This window comes from Lygodium microphyllum, chromosome 15, assembly GCF_053477565.2.
Source record: "Lygodium microphyllum isolate KBCC chromosome 15, Lygodium_microphyllum_v1.1.10, whole genome shotgun sequence".
Classification (NCBI taxonomy): Eukaryota; Viridiplantae; Streptophyta; class Polypodiopsida; order Schizaeales; family Lygodiaceae; genus Lygodium; species Lygodium microphyllum.
Window position 1 is genome coordinate 66,587,146 of NC_141149.1, and position 24,368 is coordinate 66,611,513.

At 44.1% G+C, this 24,368-nt stretch overlaps 1 protein-coding gene across 1 annotated transcript in view; it reads right to left on the reverse strand.

Moving 5' to 3' along the window:
• Positions 1-427: 427 nt before the first annotated feature.
• The window catches only part of HGO (homogentisate 1,2-dioxygenase), a 57,118-nt gene continuing 33,177 nt past the window's right edge, over positions 428-24,368 (reverse strand). Inside the window, exons 3-9 of the mRNA XM_087694256.1 lie at positions 2,340-2,419; positions 2,066-2,233; positions 1,795-1,970; positions 1,634-1,703; positions 1,391-1,545; positions 1,209-1,292; positions 428-923 (exon numbers count right to left, since the gene is read on the reverse strand). Coding sequence (XP_087550382.1) covers positions 717-923; positions 1,209-1,292; positions 1,391-1,545; positions 1,634-1,703; positions 1,795-1,970; positions 2,066-2,233; positions 2,340-2,419 — 940 coding nt within the window. The 3' untranslated portion in view covers positions 428-716. The remainder of the gene's footprint in view (positions 924-1,208; positions 1,293-1,390; positions 1,546-1,633; positions 1,704-1,794; positions 1,971-2,065; positions 2,234-2,339; positions 2,420-24,368) is intronic.

Consider the following 24,368-nt stretch of genomic DNA (forward strand, 5'->3'; position numbering starts at 1 on the left):
TACCTTTGTTGTAACTACTTACTTTCAAACTAGTGGAGAATCTCTAATGGACTTTTTGCTTTTGCCAAGAAATTGTAGCAACTTTTCTCTTCTATTTAGGAGTTCAAAGTACTTATGGATGCATGCTGAAGAATTTTCTGAGATGAATTCTAGACATACATATAGAGTTAAGTCTTTAATTCATGTCCCTTGGTAGCACAATGAAGAATTCGACTAATAGATAGAGTAATGCTAACCACCAAAAAGACAAATCTCAGTAGAATTTATCCTTTCACATCATCAAGGTATCATTGATTGGAATATAGTCAAAGAGCAGACTAAGCAATCAAGGTTTCAATGAAGAGACAAAGGAATAAATTCATGCCTAGATAGAACTCTGTGTGTGTGCGTGTGTGTGTGTGTGTGGTTCTTGTTTTGCATGAAAATGTGAAGCAGGAAAACAATGTAGCCATATTTTAATTAACTCCTTTCGTGGGGAGACGGGTTTCCCTCCCCATACAAGTTCTTACTTGAGCAGTAGTTCAAATGCTCTTACATGCGATCATATTATAGTACATCCCAAGTAGTTCTTGTTTTTACACGGATTTGTAGACCACTATCATTTTACATCTGTCGTATTTTACAATATACCACATATATAAACATTAATCTCATGTACAAACCCACATGGGGGTACACTTTCACTTAATCACTGCACCCTACATAATCCCCTTTCGTTAGCCTTTGCATTGCCCATTTCCACGAATGCTTTCAGAGCTGAAATGAGGCTTCAGTCCAACCCAGATCTTGTAGTAATCTTTGTCAAGGTAAGGACTCTCAAGCGCCCATGCTGTAACTTTGGGTATAAGAGCTGATTCAAACATGAAGGCGAGTGTATCTTCTGATAATTTGGTTGGAGTGTCACAACCTCTGGAAATGGTGTTCTGCATAAACGATTGCTCAATTAGAAACAACAAATAATAAAAAACTTATAAAAGCATTTGTATTTGAAAACTTGCCCAGACAGTAGCAACTGTGTGGAGGGCACTATGTTGTGGACCACATAACCACCTGGTTCCTAAAAACGGTTTGGTCTCTGTAGAGAACTCCGTGTGTATTGATGTGTATATGAATCTAATGTCTATATATATCCACAACCCTGTCGCAGGGCAGGGGGTGATCCTGCTTCACTCATCAGAATGATGAGGCAAAAGTACCAGAGAAGTTACCTCATAAGTGATGGTATCAACCCCATGTGGAGTCATGCAGTTATGCAAGCTTGAACCCCCAGGTAAAAAACCTTCTGCCTTACCCTGCAGAAATGATTCAGAATAGTTCAATACATATCTTAGAAGAAAAGGTGTCTTATACCAAAACATTCCATAGAGTTTGCACGAACACATTCACCCACCTCATACACGCCATAAATGAGCCCCATGAATTCACTCATACAGTTCCTATGGAAATAGGGAGGACGAAATGTATGTTCTGCAGTTAACCAGCGAGGGGGGAAAACCACCAAATCAAGAACCGCAATACCAGGCCTCTCTGATGGAACAGTTAAAACTGCAAAGCAAATTTATTTGGTCAGTGCTAACTAGACCGTGCCTCACATCAAAATTCACAATCACTAAGCTAACACAAGATCAAATACCTGTATTGATTGAAGGATCAGCATGGTCAAAGAGAACAGTATTGACAGGACAGAACTTTCTCAAATCATACTGACAATTACCACGTGCACATCATTGTTAGTACATGGAAAGTTGACATCCCATCTCTGTTCCATGCTGACAGTTCAAACTAGAAACTAACCTTATAAGGCGCATAGTTTCCATGCCAGGCAACCACATTGAAAGGAGAGAAATCTTGTTTGGCTTCGTAGAGCTCACCTCCAAACTTCTGCACTATCTTAAAGCCAAAGTATGGGTTTCTATCAAACCAAGCAGTTGGTACCAAAAAGTCTCTAGCAGCAGCAAGGCCATTTGCACCTGTACTTGAGCCACTGCTCTGTTCACTTACCTGGTGAATCACAACTTAAAACACCCTGCCTGACCTTAATTAAAAACACAGTTGGAACTCTCACCAATAGGCCCAAGTTCAGGAAGCCGAAAATGGCCACTAAAAACCTCTGCAACATAACCTCGCGAGGGTCCATCTGGTAGACTTACTGAGAACCTAAAACCCTGTTGAAGAACTACCACTTCACCAGGCAAAACCTGCAACTTTCCAAACTCTGTTTTTATGAGCAACCCTGTCAAAACAAAACAAGTGCCTAAGTGTCCAACTACTCATATATCATACAGTTTCTAAGCTAGAACATCTGAGTTTTCATCACGTAATGATTTAGGATATCTTACGTCCTTGTTGTGGAATTATCAGAAAATCTCCATCAGCGTTTGCAAAAGCATAACCATCCATGGATTTATTCGCCGTATACCTGATAGCACACGAAGTTCAAATTTTGTCCTTGGACTACAAGCCAGTTTGTTGCCTGCATACTGGAAATACAGCATTTCTTGAACTACGAAACAATGTAGCAGCAAGGCCTGCAGCTCCTCCCATAGCTCTACCCCAGGCCCAGTGGCATTATCCATACATGTATTGCTTCTACTGTCATATGCATCTGTCTGATAAGAGAGCCATTGAACTAAGGGACTCTTTGAGAAAGAGAATGGGTTGTAGTACAGTGTGCACATGTTTCCCCCAAAGAAATGGTGCATGCTTGCATCCATGAAATGAGTCCATTCATTCATTCATTCATTTCTTAGCTCCATTCATTTCTGAGTCCATTTATTGGTCATGTGGTTGTCTGTTACACTGAGTTTTCTCTGCAAACCTTAATGTATTCTCACGGAGCCTTCACCCTCAATCCAGCATCTATAAGAGTTGACCCATATTCTACTGCATTGTGCCACACTTAGGCTCTTGAATCTAGTTCATTTTTATTATATTTGTGTTTGTCCTTTATCATATGGATCATCCAAATTCCACATTCATTTGTTTCTTGAGTTTGTTCGTTCTTGTGCACATGTATCAGATCCTCACATGGTGTCAGAGCACGGTGTCATGATGTTATGAGGACATAGTGTGAAAAAGTATGGAATGCATCATCATCCGACTTCTCTATTGATCTAGAGAGTCAATGTGATCTGAGCCATTAGTACTAGTGTGAGTTGCATGGATTATCCGAAAAAACTAGATTTTTGGATAATTTTAGTTTATTTTTTATATTATTTATTGTAAAAATCCAAAAATGTTAGAAAAAGCTTCTAGATTAGGATGGCATGCAAAAAGCTAGTGGCTTTTCCAGTCAGTTAGAAGATTTTTCATTAAAAAAGACAGATTGACGAAATCGCGCGCATCGCGATCGTTGTAAACAGGCTGAAAACTGCAAATTGAACTGAAAGGAGGAGTGATCTGGGAGATCCGTGACCAAGCGTCCTGGGATTTTACCCCCCTTTCGGAGCCATCGGAGCCAACGGAGCCATCAGATTTGGGTTCCGGACCGCAGAGAAAGAGCTGATTTTTATGATCCACGTTTTTTGTCTACGAAGGAGCTCCAGGAGAACTAATGACTAGAGATTGCTTCTGAGTAGTGCAAGGATTCCAAGTTCTTTCAATATATATTGATTCAATTCATTGTGATTTGTTTTTGTAGTGTTTATCACTTGGGTATTCTCTATCTTCTCTTCCATCTCCTTTCTCTACTTCCTTCTACTTCTGATCCCCGGTGGATTCGACCTTTCGACAAAAACCCTTCCGACAACGGTATTCACGTTTGAGCTATACTGACATTAGGGTTGATCAGGTCATGCAAGCTCACGTCACCACTCCATCCCACCCACCAAAGAGACAAGTTCTCTCTCTTCTCCATTGGATATGGGTCATTATTCCCATTCAAATATTAGTATATTCCTTCATCTTCAATCCACCCTACTAGGGTTATTGAACCATCCATTGTGAGTCCAAAGGAAGGGGCACCTACTCAACAAGCATACAATAAATCATCACCCTGCTCAGTTTTGAGTTTTGGCTCCTGCTAATAGCATGAGCAGAAATAGTTCTCACCCACTTTGACTAATGAAGAGGCATTGCTGTCCACTTCGACCAAGGGGGAGTTAGGGAGTCGCACATCCTCTCCTAAAAGAAGGCAAGTCCCAAGCGGAAAAATCCTCCCCTCAAATGATACCAAATCCAAAACCAAGAAACCACATTGGTATTGCTTTTCCAAAAAGAACACATTTTGCACACATTACCAAATGCAGCCACAAATGACAAATGTAACAAAAAGGCTAGGCAACAAAGGTAATCCATCCTACAACCCCAAATCCTAGATGGAACTTGAGCCTCCTTGATGTAGAAATAGTATTGCTCCTTGGTGGCCTAATAATGCAACATGCATAGCCCTCTAAACCAACACCTTTCATGACTCCTGAAGGCTTCATTGACTTGTCCACTAGACTTCTATTGGACTTTAGACCTTAGGCACGTTTTGCTTTTCTTGATTTCTTTCATGCTGAGTTCGTGGTCCCTATCCACAAGCTACCTCTCTTTTACAACATTTTGTCTTACATCATCACAAGAATCCAGCATCATGTTTCCAGATAGCAATATGTAACATATTAGTATTTTCAAAAATCCCAAATATGTTCAAGGAATTAGAACACTTTGTTAGCGATATCAGTCCCTGGCCGTACAGGCAGACTGGTCGGACTGACCAGTCGGACTGCCACGTGGCAGTCCGACCTATACTGGTCAGTCGGCTGCATTTAATGCAGCCGACCTGCTTTTCTGGGCGCATTTAATGCAGCCGACCTGCTTTTCTGGGCATATTCTGGCTGGCTATTTTTAGCCGATATTCTGCAGTCTTCCACACTTTTCTGTTTGCAGATTACAGGCTGGAGATCCTGCAGACTGCAGCGGACTTTGAGGTGAACAGCAGGTTGCATCGTCGAGGTGGAGACAGCAGTCCCGCACACTGCGCCCGTGTACATATCTGCATATCTTTGTATACAGCACACTTTATACAGCAGATCTTCATCTTCCACTGTCTCTCTCTCTCTCTTCTCTCTACATCCTCTCTCTCTCAGTCTTGGTCCCACGCTTCCGCATCGCTGCACTCTGACATGGTATCAGAGCAGTGAAGAAGGGCTGACTGAGTGAAGAACCTGCCTGAAGAGAAGATTCCATCGCGACACAAGGCTGCGTTTCCAGCGTTCAAGTGCGAACGGGAGGGCTGCACATCGGAACAAGGCTGAAGCGAGCATGGGCGCGCGGGAAAGGAGTCTAGTTGGTGAATTTGCTGTTGTTTGCTGGTGACTGAAGAGGAAGAAGGCTGAGTTTTCAGCTTTCAAGTGCAGATTTTACTTTTTCTTCGCCTCCGGCGGGTGAAGAAGGTTCAGGACGCGGAAGAAAGAGCCCTAGCAGGCTGCGTTTTCACAGTCAGAGGGGGCTGTTTTTGCGTTTGTGAAGGCATTACAAGTGAAGATGTCTACAGAGATTGACTTGGAGTTCCAGACGATCATGGATCGGAAGGTGCCTGTCTTACCAGCTCTTCCCACAGATCAAAAGCTCGATGGCGACAATTACCGCATCTGGCGCGTGATGATGTTGGCCATCCTTGAGTCTTACGATTCGGCGGAGCTTGTACAGGAGGAGATCGACCGGCCCTTGATAAGAGATGAGTCTAAACTCTCTTCCGATGCTCGTGAGGAGTTGGCCAAGGCTCAGTCTCATTGGGACAAACTGAATGCCCGGATTCGTTCTTTTCTTTTTCTGTCTTGTACTACAGCCGTGATAGCCCACATCGAGCACTTGACGGTGGCTCGAGAGATATGGTTGGAGCTTGACCAGATGTATAACCACATGACCCTTATGAAGCGGGTTTCTTTGGAGGTGCAGATGCAGACCTTGTCCGTGAACAAGTCTTCTTCGTTGCGGGAGCACATCAACAAGCTTAGACAGCTTCAGATGCAGGTTCAGAATGCGGGAAAGCCAATCTCCTCCGAAGACATGGCGATCACACTCTTGTCCCAATTGCCGCCACGATTCGGTGCCTTCTACTCCGCCCTTATTGCTTCGGGACGTGAGTCTACTCTTCGGTGGGAAGAGTTGGTTCCTATGGTCTTGGACCAAGAGGAACAACTGAAGGGACAGCATGCTTCCAAGTTGGAAGCCTTGACAGGTCAAGCCTCTCAGAAGAAGGGAAAGGACCAAAAGAAGAAGGAGGAGGACAATAAGTCAAAGAAGGACAAGGAAAAAGAATCCACATGCCATATTTGTGGTAAGACCGGCCATTGGAAGAAGGATTGCCTCGACAAAGACAAGAAGGACACCAATAAGAAGGACACGAAGGATTCTGGAGCGATGGCTGCACCCTCATCAACTGCGTTTCTTCATCTAGACGTCATTGAGGACTCTACACCGAAGGCTTCTGATGCTGCGATGACAGCCCCCTAGGCTCGAGAGTGGATCGTTGATAGTGGTGCCTCCCGGCACATGACTCCTTCATCAGTTGGTGTTGCCCAGTTGCGACCTTCGCATGGGCAGATTCTCATCGGAGATAGCTCTTCGGTGTCTATTGCAGGACGGGGTGAGATGCAGCTTATTCCCGATGGACGTGGTGGTACCCATATCTCAGAGGTCTTGCATGTGCCAGGTTTGGGATATCATCTACTTTCAGTTCATAAGATTTGTTCACTTGGACTGTTGGTGGAGTTTGACAGTGATTCGGTGAGAGTTCTTGATTGTGGATCAAGGAAGGTTCTCTCATCAGGATATGAGGAGAACGGCATCTACAAATTGACGTCTTCTACCGCTCTCCCTACTCTTCTTCTTACCTCTCAGACACAGTCAGAGCTATGGCATGCTCGGTTTGGTCACCTCAACTATAATTATCTTCGGAGGGCGTCACGTGGACACCTTGTTCGAGGGTTGCCGAACATAGTGGTGAGCCAACAGCCATGCGTCTCCTGCATTCGTTGGAAGCAGCATAGGGATGCGATTCCCAACAAAGCTTCGCGGCGGTCTACTTCACCGATGGAGCTTGTATCTACGGATCTTTATGGCCCTATGAGGAACGAGTCCTTGAAAGGAAGCTCGTACTTCATGTTGATCGTAGATGACTACAGTAGGATGACTTGGGCCTATTTCTTGGCGTTGAAGTCGGAGGCATTCTCCCACTTTAAGGATTGGCTTCTCTTTGAGGAGAACCGATCGGGCCAGCGATTGAAGACCTTACGATCCGACAAGGGTGGTGAATTTGTTTCTAATGAGTTTGCTCGTTTTTGCGCAAATAAAGGCATTCACCAGGAGTTTGCTAGCACCAACACTCGTCAAGAAAATGGCATTCTTGAACGGAAGAATCGAAGTGTGATCGAGATGGCGTGCACCATGATGGAGCACCAACAGACACCTCAATTTCTGTGGGCCGAGGTTGTGGCTACTGCAGTCCACATCCTTAACCGATCCCCCACTTCGGCCGTTGATGGGATAACACCTTTTGAGGCTTACTTTAGGACTAAGCCTGATGTTTCTTATTTCAGGGTTTTTGGGTGTGATGCCTATGTTCACATTCCCAAGACTCATCGTGATAAATTTGCAGTGGCTTCTCGAAGACAGGTGTTCGTTGGCTACAGCTCTCAATCCCAAGGCTATCGCTTGTATGATCCCGTAAAGCGGGATGTGTATACCAATCTAGATGTGCGGTACGTGGAGGTTCCTGCCATAGCAGCAGGTGAGGAGCATCCCGTTCTTGGAGATCCAGGGGAGAGTTGGGCTCCCGAGACAGTTCCTTTGGAGCCAGGGCCTTTTGATTCCGATTCTGTTTCCGATACAGAGTCTACAGTTCCACCGGTCACCCCCGAGGAGTTACCACCAGTGGATATCCCAGAGTCTTCAGCTGATGGAGAGAGACAAGGAGAGGTCCGGCCTCCTCCTCGTTAGGCCCGTGACACACTTCGAGATTCGGGGATCGAGGGGGTCCCTGAGGAGTGGGGACCGCAGGATGGTCCGTGGCGGTCACGGAGACACCAGGCACATTCTACGGAGCTTGTTTGTTCTAACTATTATTTGATGACCCGTGTTATGCAGGATCGAGAGCCCACCTCCGTGAAGAAGGCTTTACAGTCCGCACCATGGAAGAAAGCTATGGAAGCCGAGTTGGAGGCTATTGAGAGGAATGGCACTTGGTATCTCATGGCTCGCCCCTCGAATAAGAAGGTGATTGGCGTCAAATGGGTCTTTAAGACCAAGTACCTTAGCGATGGTTCTTTGGACAAGCACAAGGCTTGCCTTGTTGCTAAAGGTTTTGCACAGCGCCCAAGGATTGATTGTCATGACACTTTTACCCCCACTGCTTGTATGGCGACTATTCGAGCTGTTCTTGCCTTGGCTAGCCATAGGAGATGGCCTGTCTACCAGTTGAATGTGAAGTCAGCCTTCCTCAATGGTGATTTGAAGGAGGAGATCTATGTAGAGCAGCCTCCTGGCTTAGGATCTTCAGATGGGCAGGTCTACAGGTTAAAGCAAGCCTTGTATGGCCTCAAGCAAGCTCCGCGTGCATGGAACGAGAAGATTGATTCGTTTCTTCAGTCACAGTTGGGATATCGGCGTTCCAAAGCCGATCCGCAGCTTAATGTACACACTTCCGCGGCTGGTTGTGTGCTTTTTGTGTTGTATGTTGACAATTTGATTGTCACAGGTGATCATGCACAGAAGGTCAAAGAGACGAAGGCAGCTTTACATCAAGCGTTCGAGATGACGAACTTGGGTCTACTCCACTTCTTCTTGGGCCATGAGATTTATCAATCTCAGAGGGGGATTTTCATCTCTCAGCAGAGATATGTACAGAAGCTCTTGGTTTCTTTTGCAATGGAGGATTGTTGGACCATTTCTACTCCTATGGATCCAAACTAGAAGGCCACTTCACATTCAGATTCTCCCTTGGCGGATGCTTCCCGCTATCGTCAGTTGATTGGATCATTAATTTGGCTCCTCAACACTCATGTTGATCTTTGTTTTGCTGTTGGTCTCTTGCCGGGGTTCATGAGTGAACCTCAAACGGTACATTGCCAAGCTGCCCAGAGAATACTTCGGTATTTGAGGGGGACATCTGACTTAGGGATTCATTATCCAGTGGTTCAGATCTTGTACTTGCAGGTTGGAGCGACTCGGATTGGGCTGGCGATGTGGACCACAGGAGGTCTACTACAGGCTATTGTTTTACATTGGGTGCAGGTGTTATCTCATGGAGTAGCAAGAAGCAACCCACGGTAGCCCTTTCGTATACGGAGGCGGAGTATCGAGCCGCGTCTTCCACCACGTGTGAGGCTGTGTGGCTTCGGAGATTGTTGGAGGAGCTTGGCTGCCCCCAGACTCGTCCTACTTTGCTGCAAGCGACAATGAGAGTTGCATTGCCTTGGCACGGAATCCTGTTTTCCATGCCCGGACGAAGCACATAGAGATCCATTACCACTTCATCAGAGAGAAGCTTCTGGATGAGACCATATCTGTGGAGTACTGCAAGACAGAGGACAATCTTGCAGATTTGTTTATGAAGGCGCTTCCCCATGCTCTACTTCGGAGACATGCCAGATCCCTCAGGCTTCTGCCTCGTCCAGGCTCTGAGGGGGGTGTTAGCGATATCAGTCCCTGGCCGTATAGGCAAACTGGTCAGACTAACCAATCGGACTGCCACGTACTGGTCAGTCGGCAGCCGACCTGCTTTTCAGGGCGCATTCTGGCTGGCTATTTATAGCCGATATTCTGCACAGTCTTCCACACTTTTCTGTTTGCATATTACAGGCTAGAGATCGTGCAAACTGCAGCGGACTTCAAGGTGAACACCAGGTTGCATCGTCGAGGTGGAGACACACAGTCCCGCGCACTGCGCCCGTGTACATATCTGCATATCTTTGTATACAGCACACTTTATACAACAGATCTTCATCTTCCACTGTCTCTTTCTCTCTCTCTCTTCTCTCTGCGTTCTCTCTCTCTCTGTCTTGGTCCCACGCTTCCGTATCGCTGCACTCTGACACACTTTTCTATATAATAAAAGAACAAGTGTACTATGTACTTAAACAACTTCGTCACACTTACATTGCTCCATCCCTATTTTATGCTACTTGGATCTTGGATGTATGGATGCATTCCACATGATGTTTTGAGCTTTGTTTGCTCATCTAGCATTTAACTTTTATACAGTGGGAGCCACTTCTTGACATTTCGATATAACATTGCGCATTTGGTGCACCACACTTTGAACGTGTAGGCTGTAGCCATAGACTCATATTCTCCTTTAAAGAGCACACAATCATTAACATAGACATGTATACAATTGTAATCCATTTATAGTGACAAATCTCCAGACACAATAAAGTTGTCATTTGACAAAATTTTATTTCATGGCACCTCAATGACAACTTTCACTAAGATAAACTTAGGGTTATGAATTTTGCATTTCTTTTTTCAATACACAATACAAAATCCCAAAATCCCAATACTTCAATGTATTCATCCTTGCACTTGCTTGTAATCCATGCATTTGGCTCGATTGTACTTTAATTTTTAGTTGTGTTTCAAAACCCCCCCCCCGCCCCCCCAGTTGTCCTTTCACAAAATTTTATTTCACGGTACCTCAACGACAACTTTCACTAAGATATACTTAGGGTTATGAATTTTGCATTTCTTTTTTTAGTACACAATACAAAATCCCAAAATCCCAATACTTCAATGTGTTCATCCTTGCACTTTGCTTGAGATCCATGCATTTGGCTCAACGATTGTACTTTAATTTTTAGTTGTGTTTCAACCCCCCTCCCACAATAAAGAAGTTGTCCTTTCACAAAATTTTATTTCATGGCACCTCAATGACAACTTTCACTAAGATAAACTTAGGGTTATGAATTTTACATTTCTTTTTTCAGTACACAATACAAAATCCCAAAATCCCAATACTTCAATGTGCTCATCCTTGCACTTTGCTTGAGATCCATGCATTTGGCTCAACGATTGTGCTTTAATTTGTAGTTGTGTTTCAACCCCCCTCCTACACAACCTGTGGTGAATACTCATTTGAACACATCTAAGAGTAGTGTGGTGGAGCGCACCAACAAGACCGTGCTTGAGATGGCCAATCCGTTCGAGGTTGAAGCACTGAGTTTTTCCTCATTCCCCTACAACAGTGCATATTTGTAATAGGTCTCCAACTTCGGCATTACAGGATATGACTCCATATGAGGCTTTCTTTGGGAAGAAGCCTTCTGTATCTCGTTTTTGCATCTTTGGGTGTGATGTCTATGTCCATGTGAACAAGAAACTGAGCCAAGCTCAACCTGAAGTCAAAGAGGTTCATCTTAGTTAGTTAAAGAATGACCAGAAAGAGCTCCAAGCTCTGACTCCAAGAAAAAAAAGATTGAGTTGATGGTGCATCTTGTGCTGGTGGTTCTTTGTCATCGCTTGATGCCCACCTTCCCCTCCCCCCCCCCCCAAAAAAAAAAAAACAATAGCTCCTCTTCCTTCCATCAACACCCCTCCTTTGTTTATGACTTCTCCCCTCCCTCCCTTTTCTCTCCCCCTTTAGCTGCCCTTCCACCCTTGACGGCTCCTTTTACCCCTTTGTTGAGTGGTAGGTTTCTCTCTGGTATTTAAATGCTAGACTCGCATTTTAGCCATGGACTAACATTTTATCGAAGGTGAGATGGGGTGCTTTTACTCTCTTTGTAAATACAAATTTTGGTTTCTTTTGCCTTTGACACTAATAACTTTACTTTTGTACTTAGTTCCTATCCATGCATCTTTGAAAAAGGGCACTCCAATAAGTGGAAACTCCTTCAAGGTGTTACTCTTGTGAAAGCCCATTGCATTCCATGCCCCAATTTGCATCTCCTTGCATTTGCATTTCTATTTTGTGATGTGGAAGCTTGGCTGGTCAAAGAGTCAAATTGGACGACCTTCCAAGTGAAAATCCTAGGCAATCATGAAAGGGGATGGATGATTCCTTCATAGATACATCCTTGGGTCCTACCAAATGTAGGCATAACTTAAGAGGTGGCACATTTGTCTAGGCATCATCATGACCCCATCCATATTAAAGGACTGACCTGGATCTTAGAACCCCCCACTCTCCCTAGCCAAAAAAAAAAAAAAAGACACAACCTAGGAGTCTTGCTACATCATCACCTGATGCGGTGAGCATAGAATCCCTTCACGATGGCCAAGATGCCTATAACCCATCTTCCACAATAGAAGGGTATACCTACAACCTTGGTGCTATTACACTCCATTGCAACTAGCAACCTTGGATTGCATGCCAATCTAGGCATCCTTATAGTTGTGAAGAAATACCCTAACACAAAAACACAAATAACACCGTATCACAAAACACAGACTGAAAAAAGAACATAGTTAGGGTTAGGGCAACTCAAAGACAATGAACACAGAGAATTAACGAAGTGATATGACTACTGTATATACAATGCTCATGCAGCAAACACACTATGTAGTGAATGAAAACTGTACCTCGAACTCATGTTTCTCAAGGATCAAGGCAGGTGTAGTGACCTAGAAAGTGTATCGTACTCCAAACGGATCCCGAATCATAGTGAGACAACCTCCAGATATCGAACACCAACAAGCACAACCAAGGAAGGCTGAACCTGATACAAATGGTAGTGCAAGAGAGAGAAAGACTAAACACGAAGGTAAGAAGAGAGAAAGACTAAAAACGCAAGTAAGGAGAGAGAATGACTAAAAGCGTTGGCTGCAGGAGAGAAAAAACAGCAAACACAAGTGAGGAGAGAGAAAGACTAAAAACACACAAAAAAACCAACAACAACAATCAGCATGCTGAAATCAGCTCCAAACAGTGTGTGGTAGGCTGGAAACAAGCGCCAAACTATTGTAAACAACAATGGCCAACTTGGACCACGATGTCCTCTGCGTCTGGGGTGTGGCAACAAGCTGAAATACCTAAAATCTGCAAAAACGAGATTAGGGTTGAATGGAGGGCAGGATACCTATTTATAGAAAGTTTGGGCCCTCCTAAGTGGGTTTGTGCTTATGGGATATAGACACTCTCTAGGAACGCATTTCTTTTTAAATAAACAAGGTTTCTTCCTTAATTAAGCATGTTTTGGGGCTGTTTAAGTGAAGCTAATGCATTTTTAGCTCAACAATAGTGACATCGCACAATCATCTTTGCCCAATCTGTGCTCTAGGCAATGCACTATTAGTTGTATTCCATGCCTTTGACAGTCTCGAATTGCACACCATTTCACGCATTGCATCATTGACCACTATAGCAATATAGTTACAATCTACTTTTTTTCTCTTTGACATAAATTAACAAAACAGCCAAAATTTCTAAAAGTCTCCCATACACATGGACTAGCACCTCCTCGGTCTCTTTTGCCAACACAATTGCAAGAAGACTGCATGTAGTTTTCTTCCAAACCATTAGTTTGCGAGAGTGCGCAATGGAAGAAGCAACAGGAACACACACACACACACACTAGCACCTCCTCGGTCTCTTTTGCCAACACAATTGCAAGAAGACTACATGTAGTTTTCTTCCAAACCATTCGTTTGCGAGAGTGCACAATGGAAGAAGGAACAAGAACACACATACACACACACAGAGCAACACTACAAGAAAGAAAGAAAAGAAGTCTACATTGAACAAGAAAAGAATGCTGAATACAAGAAAACGGCTAATCAGTCCTTGCATCCAGTCCACAACATTAGTGAGGGCACTAGATCACGTTGATGATGAAAGTAGCACTAGAGACAAAGGAGAAGACCCAAGTCAAAGTGCACACCTATAAACCTACAATGGAAGAATAGAAGATGATTTGCCAAGTGAGTGGGGGAGGCTATATATAGCCAACTGCCCCTAAATTTGACACTGACTTGCACCTTGGGCCCTAAAAATGGGCCAACCAACATTTAATGTTGGTCTGAATGCATTAAATGCAATCGAAAATGATGATGTGGCAAAAAAAAACCCCAATAGGGATGGACAAAATTTGACAAGTGATGGTAGACTGTTAAATGCAAAAACTGCTCAAAAAATACACATAAAAACCTAACTAGAGGAGAAAATGCACAGAAATACAATGAAATGGATGCTCTAGAATGAGCTACCTCCTTTGTCTAAACAAGTGACAAACATGTCAGAGTTTCTAAAATCCTTGTCTAACTCAAGCTAAGGCTCAAATGCAGGAAGGCATGACAATCATGACTGCTGCTAACACCCCCTCTTATATCCTCGATGTGGCGGAAGGCCAAAAAAGAAATAGATCCTAGGGTGGCAAGAGGAATGCCAATGTCAATGAAGTCTGTCAATGTAGACCACCGATGAAGCAACTACTAATAATCCTGGGTAACCCCCTTTGAAACACTAGGGGCCAAGAAATCCACAGCTACATCACTGAGATCATTTCCCTTTGAAAGGAACGGGGGATACAAGGGAACCACTAGAGGAGAGGGTGGGAGATGTTGAGAAACCCTTCACCCTTTACCCACAATTTGCGTTTTTGCATTTCTGCATTTTGCATTTAGGGTTTGCAGCCCCAAAAAGGGGCGCCACCCCAAACTGATTGTGCCTATTCATAGGCCTCTCTCCCACTCATTCTTTACGACTGATTCATTCAGTCTGTCACCTCTTCTCTCCAACCTCTCCACTGCCCTCACACCCCTTCAGGAGGACATTGCGGTTCATGGTTCATGGTTGTCTTCATGATCTTCCTTGTGCTACGGCACCCTTGTTCCCTTGCATCACATTCACTCCATGATTCAGAACTCCATCATTCCATTTGTTGGGAATAAAGGTCCTCGTGCCTTTTAAATGTGCTCGGGTGTGAACACACCCTTAGCACTTGTACTTTCATCTCTATATATATATATATATATATATATATATATATATATATATATATATATATATATAAAATAAAACCTAAAGTGGTACACTCATCATTGTACCCAACAATCGTGCTCACTCTCACTCTCTGTCTCTCTCTGCTTCTAACAATCCCTGTGTGTCTCGATCCTCGCTCGACCCATCACTACAAACTGGTATCAGAGCAGCAAGGAATGCACGCTTCTCAAGACCAAGCAGATGGCAGGAGTTGCAGGAGTCTCAAGTGGACTCAACGAGCAGTAGTCGATAGTCAATAGGTGCAAAGAGCAGTCGGCGAGTACCTGCTGGCGTGCGAATAGAACTGACGTGTCAACATCAATCAGGCGCGACCAACGCAGCAGTCAAGCAAGTGTCGACAGGTCGCAGCCCAAGTGGGACGTTCGACGGACGGTGTAGTTCGCAAGCCTAACTGCAGACGACCACACAACTGTAAGCGACCACGAGACAACCAAGCGATGACCACGCAACTGCAAGTAGCCAGGCGCGCGACGGATGGGACCAGCGAGGCTCACGAGCGCCAACTGACGGGTCAATGGACCTATCATCCATTTTTTTTTCTTCAAAACTTTTTTGAAATTCCTCTTTCCCTACTGAGGGTTCACGCGTAGAGGCACATCTTCAAATTTTCCTGCAATCTAAGCCCAGAAATTTGGGGCTTCTCCAGACTAATACTGTTCATGCAAAATTGAGGCATCTGTGTCAGAAATTGCAGACACTGTGTGCATTTCAATTAAGGATTTTGCCAAAATTATTGAAATTTTGCTCATCTGAGTGAAACTTCTCAACATTGGATTCATAAAATTTGAGGCTTTTACTGTATTGGTGAAAATTTGTTCAGCTGAGTCAAATTGGCTGACATTGGTGCACATCTGGACCCCAGAATTTTGGAGCTTTTGCTCAATTTTGTGAAATTTTGCTAATTTTGCCCGTTTTATGCTTTCAGGAACATGTATTAATGCAATTGGAACTGGTCAGTGAAATTTGCGGGTTTTGCTAAAATTGCTCTATTTTGGCAAAATTGGACTATTCTATGCATGTCAGAGACAATTCAGATGTATGGTTAATGCTGAGCACAAAAAATTTTGGGGCTTTTGACTGTGCGTGTCTTTTATGCCCATGGGTACATGTACAACAGAAATTGCAGCTAACATTTGGGACTTCTCATATAATGTGATGCATTTGCGCTTGGAACAGATGTAATCAGTTGTGGAATGTTGTAGCACATGGTTTGGTGCTTCTGAAAACTTACTTACACATCTGAAATTTCTACTTCTACGTGGTCATTTATTGCTGGTTGGTACTTCTTTGTACCTTTGTCACTTGTGTGACAGTTTGGGCCTGCATTTGTTGAATTTTTTGGTCACATTTGGGCTGAAAATCATGGCTCACAGTAGTGATAGCAGTAATCTCATGCACATAAAGAAGCTTGAAAGAGCACATAACTTTGTAGTTTGGCAAAAACAGTGCTACAACATCTTGTTCCAAAAGAAGCAAGCAAAGCCGATTAAGACAAAAGGGGCAAAACCCGCAGACATGGAACAGGACGATTGGGATGAGTTAAAAGAGCTTGCATGCTCAACCATCGAGCTATCGATTTCTGATGCCTTGTTGTTTAGCATTGAAGGTTTGGATTCTGCATATGCTATTTGGACTCGACTCGAAGAACTGTATGCACAAAAGAGTGCCGCAAGCAAAGTGTGTTGGCTGAAAAAGCTTATGATTTGCTTATGAAAGAGGGTACAGCAATGTCTACTCAATTGAGTGAGTTTAACTCCATTTTCAGCCAGCTGGTTGCCTTGAAGTTCTTGATTGATGAAGAATTTAAGGCTACGTTCTTGCTTTACACTCTTCCAAAGAGTTGGGATACATTCAGGACTGCTACGGGAAATTCTAATGCAATTCTTTTGTATGCTGATGTAGAGAGTGCTCTACTCATGGAAGAAATGAATCGGCGGAACAATGCATCTAGTAAGTCTTCTAGTGCTTTGCATACTAGGGGCAGATCACAACAGAAAGGCAAATCTGAGACAGGGGATGCAGTAAATCACGTGGCAAAGATGTTGAATATCATCATTGTAGCAAGAAGGGTCATTTTAAACGTGACTGCTACAAATAGAAGAAAAAGAAAGGAAAGGGCAATAAGACAAATGATAGCAAGGAAGAGAAGAAAGAGAGTCAACCTAAGAAGAGCAGTGTCAAAATTGAAAAGGTGAATGTAGTCACTCATGACAGTGACAGCAGAAATGACGTACTCTGTCTCTTCACACTTTGGTGCACATGCTTTACTTGCAGATACAGATGATGGCATGCATACATGGATTCTCGATTCAGGTGCTTCCTTTCATGTCACCCCTCATCATGAGTGGTTCTCTGCCTATATAGGGGGTCAACATGGTGCTGTCCATCTTGGGGACAACTATACATGTCACATTGCAGGTATTGACAGTGTGCAGTTGCAATTTCAGCATAGTTCTATCTTCACATTTCAGCATGTACGACATGTACCTCAACTCAAGAAGAGCTTGATTAGCACAAGGCAGCTAGATGATGATGGATTTCATACTACCTTTGGTGATGGAAAATGGAAGATCTGTAAGGGATCTAGAGTGATTGCCAAAGGTTGTAAAAGTGATATCTTGTGTCCTGTCTATGTATCTAGTGTGAGTGATCATGTTGTTGTCGTGACCGAGCAGCCAAGTGTTTCTTTCTGGCATGGCCGGTTGGGACATATGAGTCAAACTAGAATGAAAGTGCTCTCTCATTTGGGTTACTTGCCTTGTCTTCGTTATCCTGATTTTGAGCATTGTGATCATTGTGTTTATGGTAAACATGCACAAACGTCTCATAAAAAGTCTCTTTCGCTGAAATCTTCTCCTCTAGAGTTAGTACATTCCGATGTATGTCAAATGCCAAGATTATCTTTAGGGAGAAAGAAATATTTTGTCACCTTTGTCGATGATGCTACACGAAAGGTATAGGTTTACCCTATTCGTAGCAAGGATGAAGTGCTTGAAAAATTTAAAAAATTATTGGCATTGGTTGAAAATCAAATTGATAAGACACTCAAGTGTCTTCGCTCTGACAATGGTGGGGAATGTGTGTCCAAAGCCTTTCAGGCATTTTGTGACAGCAAAGGGATCAAGAGGGAGCTCACTACCTCTCATAATCCACCCCAAAATGGAGTTGCAAAGCGTATGAATTGGACCCTACAGGATAAGGTTTGTACGGTGCTGTCTTATGCTGCATTACCCCATGGTTTTTGCGCAGAGGCATGATAGCCGTACACTTGATTAATCGGCCACCAAATAGGTCTTTGGTGGTGGTTGGGGGGGGGGGGGGGGGGGGGGGGGGGGGGTTGTTCCCCAAGAAGCGTGGTCCGGCAAGCCACCTTCATATGCTCACCTGAAAGTGTTTAGCTGAGAGGCTTTTGTACACATTCGTAAAGAAAAATGCAGCAAACTAGAGCCAAAGTCCTATAAATGCATCTTCCTAGGATATGGTGACGAGGGTGAAATGGAGTATAGATTATGGGATCTTGAGAAAAGGAAAGTAGTACGCAACAATGATATTATCTTCCGGGAAGATCGAATGCATAAACAACTCGAAAAGACCGAGGAGGTCCGTAGGGTGGTATTCCGGGAAGAAATACCTTTTGGACAGCAAAATGTGCCCGCTTTACAACAGCAAATACCTGATGTAAATAAACCTGTAAATGCAGAAAATAATGCTGGAAATGATCAGCCAGCTATTGCCCATGATAATGAGCCATTGCATGTGCAGGAACAGCCAGGACAGCAAGCTGTTAATGCTGATTTGTAGGCTAAAATGCCAGGACAGCAAGCTGAAAATACTCAACAGCCAGCAAACAATGATCATTGGGTTAGGAGATCATCTAGGATAACTAGACAACCTGATAGATTCACTCCTAATGCAAACAATGTGGCTGATTATGTCATGTTGACAGACTGTGGTGAACCATCTTGCTTCAAGGAAGCAATGAACAAACAGGACAGCAAGAAATGGTATAAAGCCATGTTATCAAAAATGGAATCTCTGGAGAAAAATGACACTTGGGACTTGGTGCATTTGCCTAAAGGGCAGAAAACACTTCCATGCAAATGGGTTTACAAAATGAATGTCACTTCTGGTTCCTCACCAAAGTACAAAGCAAGATTGGTTGCGAAGGTGTACAAGCAGGAACATGGAATTGACTTTGATGAGATCTTATCTCCTGTAGTCAAGATGACTACATTAAGAACCATTTTGGGATGGGTTGCAGCTGAAGATATGGAGCTCATACAGATGGATATAAAGACTGCATTCTTACATGGTGATCTGCATGAAGACATATATATGCAACAGCCTTGTGGAAAAAGGCAAAGAGAAGATGGTATGTAAACTCAAAAGGAGTTTGTATGGATTGAAACAAGCACCAAGAAAATGGTATCATAAGTTTGATACATTTATGCAGCCTCAAGGTTTCCATAGAAGTCAAGTGGATCACTGCTTGTACACCAAGAAGGCAGTAGATGGCAGCCTGATTATCTTGGTTTTGTATGTTGATGACATGCTAATTGCTGGTAGGGATACTCATGCCTTGGACTCACTAAAGCAAAGTCTTCATGGCAGCTTTGACATGAAGGATCTTGGTGATGCAAATCACATTCTTGGCATGTGAATACTCAAAGATAGGTCGAAAGGATCCCTCTATCTATCTCAGCAGGAGTATATCTCCAAGGTTTTGCAGCATTTCAATATGGAGGGGGGAAAAACAATTGGGATTCCCTTGCCTCCATATGTGAAACTCAGTGCAGAGGACAACCCTACATCTGATGATGAGACAGTTGAAATGGCCAAGATACCATATGCTTCAGCTGTTGGCAGTTTGATGTATGCTATGGTTGCTACACATCCTGACATTGCCGTTGCAATGGGAGTGGTTAGCAGATACATGGCAAACCCTGGTAAAAAACATTGAAAAGCAATGAAAGGTATTATGAGATACCTCAAAGGCACAAAGGATTCGTGCATCTGCTTTGGAAAGCAGAAGGCATTTGTCGTTGGCTTTACGGATGTAGACTATGCTGGTCATGCAGATTGCAAAAAGTCCACTTCTGGGTATGTGTTTACCTTCACAGGAGGAGCAGTCTCTTGGATCTCCAGGCTATAAAAGTGTGTTACATTGTCTACTACAGAGGCAGAGTATGTGGCTGCCACTGAGGCATGCAAGGAGGGTTTATGGCTTTCATGTCTAGTGGGAGAGCTTGGCATTATAGAGTTACTTGTTTCCCATTGTGATAGTCAGAGTGCTATCATGCTAGCACGGAATCCCGTCTTTCATGCAAAGTCGAAGCACATATAGGTGAAGTACCGCTTCATTAGAGATGTACTTGACAACAAGAGCATTGAGCTTGTCAAAGTGCATACAGATGATAATCCTGCACATCTTCTCATGAAGGGTCTTCCAACAGAGCGGTTTACTCATTGCCGACAGACGATGGGAGTTGGATAGATATATGTATTTCAGCTTCGTACATACCTAGACTTAGCTAATTCTTTTCTCTTCTTAAGGCACATTGCCTTTAGGTGGGAGGTTGTCGGGAATAAAGGCCCTCGTGCATAGTAACAAGGAACAGCCGTCCCAAGGCCCCGGAACACAAGAACGCCATCCCAAACGGATGGGCCGAATGAGGACGCCAAAATGGAACGAGAACATCCCCTATCCCATCCCCAACAGCCATCTCCCCGTCCCGACCATCCCCTACCTCGTCCCCTTGTCACGTCCCTTGTTAGGAGACGTTTTTGACCTTTTTTTCTTTTTAGGAGTAGGTGTCTTTTAGGGGGTGGTTTTTTTGTATGTTCTTTGGTAGAATAAATTCACCCACACACACAGTAACATGGGACCGGTTTTGAGGATAGGGATGGAAATAGGAACGGGCCCACAAGGACAAAGAATAATAAATTGCAATTTTCCATCTCCTATTACCATGAGAGGGGGCTCTAACATGGGGATGGGAAGCTACAAAATGTGTATCCCCTATAACTATGCCCACATATTCATCCACCACATCACATGCATACATTTTCAAATGCTATTTACGCATGCCGTTCCATCCTGCATCCCACCCCCTGTCCTCGTTCCTTGCTTTTAGTCGTCCCCTATCCCCATCTCCGTTCATGTTCCCCGTTCCATGTTACTATGCCCTCGTGCCTTTTAAATGTGCTCGAGTGTGAACGCACCCTTAGCACTTGTACTTTCATATATATATATATACCTAAAGTGGTACACTCGTCATTGTACCCAAAAATCGTGCTCACTCTCACTCTCTATCTCTCTTTGTTGCTAATAATCCCTGCATGTCTCGATCCTCGCTCAACCCGTCACTACACCATTCATCAGAGTTTCTTCTCTCTTCTCTTCTCTTTCACTCCATGTTACTCCCCGCAAACCCTGCTGTCTCCCTGGTACGTCATCTTTTGACATGGTATCAGAGCTAGATCTGCTCAAACAACGGCAAAGATCCTCCACTCTAGTGAAGGCAAAGACTGATGGCGGGTTCAGCATCCACTTCTCTTCTTCTTCCGCTGCATCAACATCCCAACTGAAAGTTGCTCCCTCTTGTGTTTACTGTTTTTCAGCTTGTGTTCAAGGCTACTGTTACCACCTCTACGTCCCTGCTTTTGGCAGCTCAGCTAGACTACCAGCAGCTCCTCCCTGCTGCTGCTGCTGATGGCTGTTCTCTGCAACATGCTTGCAGATTTTCTCTCCTCAACCTATCGCAGCAGATTTTCTCTCTACTACTTGCGTTTGATGTTTTCTCTCCTCCAGCCTGCATTTTTAGTCTTTCTCTCTCCTCACCTGCGTTTTTAGCCTCTCTCTCTCTCCTCACCTGTGTTTTTCTACTAGTTGCAATCTCTTATTATTGTTCGCATCCTCCTCCCACTGATAGCTCACTTCCAGCCCTTCCACTACCCTCCTAGTCCTTGAGGCGGACATTGCAATTCATGGTTTGTGGCTAGCCTCCTTCTTCTTCAGCAAGGCACACCGATACCCATGGCTTCTTTACCAACAAATGACCAAACTACTAGGTGCTCCTACTATGGCATCACCGGATACACCACTGATGCTTGCCGACTTCGACCTTTGCTCCCCACCCACTCAAAGTATATGCGTCTTCCATTGGGCACTCCTTATGCCACCTCTCCTTTCTGGGCCACAAAGATCATTATGCATCGACTATCAGCGTACTATGCTCAAGGCAACGAGACGCATCCGATGCGCACTAAGTCCTTTCGAGCACATGGAGGATTGATTGGCGCTACAACCTCCTGGAGATCCTCACAATGCCAGTGGCAATCTTCTCCCACCTATTTTCAGGTACAGTTACTACCACGGCCCGCGGTTCTTCAATCCGCTTCATCGAGAGACAACGATTGTTTGATACTGTCTCCTTGTCAGTCCGCTCCTTCGAGAGACAGTGATTGCTCGACTCCTTCCTCTTCTTCGGCTTCTTAGTCCACTCCATTGAGAAACAGCGATTGTTGCCTACTCATTGCTTGGTTTGAGCACCACCCTTCACCCTCGCCTACTCAGGTTCAAGAGGCCACCTCTAGGAGTTTTTCACCACCCCATATACCTTCTTCGGCACAACCGGCAACACTTCCTTTGGCGTCCGTGATCCATGGGTTTTTGGATTTCCTATCTACCTCAGAGAGGGATGATCTTTCTTTGCCCTACGACGGGGCATCTACATCTACTGTGACTTCAAAGGAGGCTCTTATTTCTCCAGTTTTAAAGGGGGTCCCCACCCACCGCTCAATCCTTCACACACCCTAGCGGAGGCCTTTTACCTTCTTCTTCTACCCTTGGATGGGATTGCTTGCTTCCAACGGTCATCTCACCTACTGATACCCAGGATCTCGAGAATCTACCTAAATCGGGGCCTTGGAGGTTCAACAGCGACTTAGTGACAAGGCCTTTGTATTCCTTCTTACATGGATGCACGGAGCTAGTGGCTTCTCTCCCAAGATTGAGTTTCGGGTTCTCCAGTTCACTCTATCTATTGTTCTTTACTGCAAGTTACTTAGGATCCTCTACATCTTCTTCCTCCTCTTCTTCTTGCCTTGGTCACTTGGTCAACATGGAGCCAAATCTCAAGATTAAGTACGAGTATATCCTTATGGTTCTCAGCACCACACAAAGTCCGACATTCCTCCTCTGCATTGCATGTTTTCACCATCTTTGTACTAGGGCGCTTGAAAAAGTGAACAAATTTCCCACGAGGGATATTAGCCAAGTGGCATTTGCTGCATGAGCATTCTTCAGCATGTAGCATTCCATCTCCACCTCACTCTTCTCTTCTTCCCCTTTTTGGGCCTGAGAGGAGGCGTTGAGAAACCCTTCACCCGTAGTTTCCTTTTTTTGTTTCTGTGTTTTGCGTTTAGGGTTTGTGCTTAGGGTTTTGCAGCCCCAAAAAGGAGCACCACCTTAGACTGATTGTGTCTATTTATAGGCCACTCTCTCACTCATTCTTTATGGCTGATTCATTCATTCTGTCACCTCTTCTCTCCAACCTCTCCACTGCCCTCACACCCCTTTAGGAGGACATTGCAGTTCATGGTTCGTGGCTGTCTTCATCATCTTCCTTGTGCTACGACACCCTTGTTCCCTTGTATCACATTCACTCCATGATTCAGAACTTCATCATTCCATTCATTAGAGTTTATTCTTTATTCTCCTCTTCTCCATGTTTGCCAAGTTTACTCCGTGATCCTCCCCACAAACCCTACTGTCTCTCTAGTACGTCATCTTTTGATAGGAGATGGTAAGGAACCTATGAGAGAAACGGCACACAAGCACAAACCAGTGTAGCAATAGACAACTACCTCCCAAAACCCTACATAAAAGAAGGGAAATGGAGCATGTAAAGCTTGCTCTCTTGCCAACCTGTCACGATAATAGCTCCGTAGAAGAATCCTCAATACAAATGGTTTGCTCAGTTCAAATCCCCTAGGAACCAAGCCTAGTAAGGCCATAAACCAAGGGAAGTTAAAAGCCCAAAGTTCGGAATATAAAGGGCCTGTGAAAGGAAGCTCAATGCATGGTCGAGAAACAAAGGCAAAGTGCCAACCCCACTAATACGCACGGAAACAATTTCGCCAATAGTGACTGAATCCTCAAATCACCTCCCAGAATCATATGACTAGAAGCTTCACTATCAACCAACCAAGGCCTCTCAAAAGATGAGGCAAGTACTAAAGAAGGCTCCTCCAACTCAACAATATGAAGGAACACTGACTCATGAGTAACCGCAAGAGTGGAGGTAGAAGGCTCCAATGTTTTAGCTCCTACTTCGCTCTCAAACATAGGTGGGGACACTTCTTCCAACATTTCTCCTCGAGACATAGGTGGAGACACTTCTTCCAACTCAACAATATGAAGGAACACTGACTCATGAGTAAC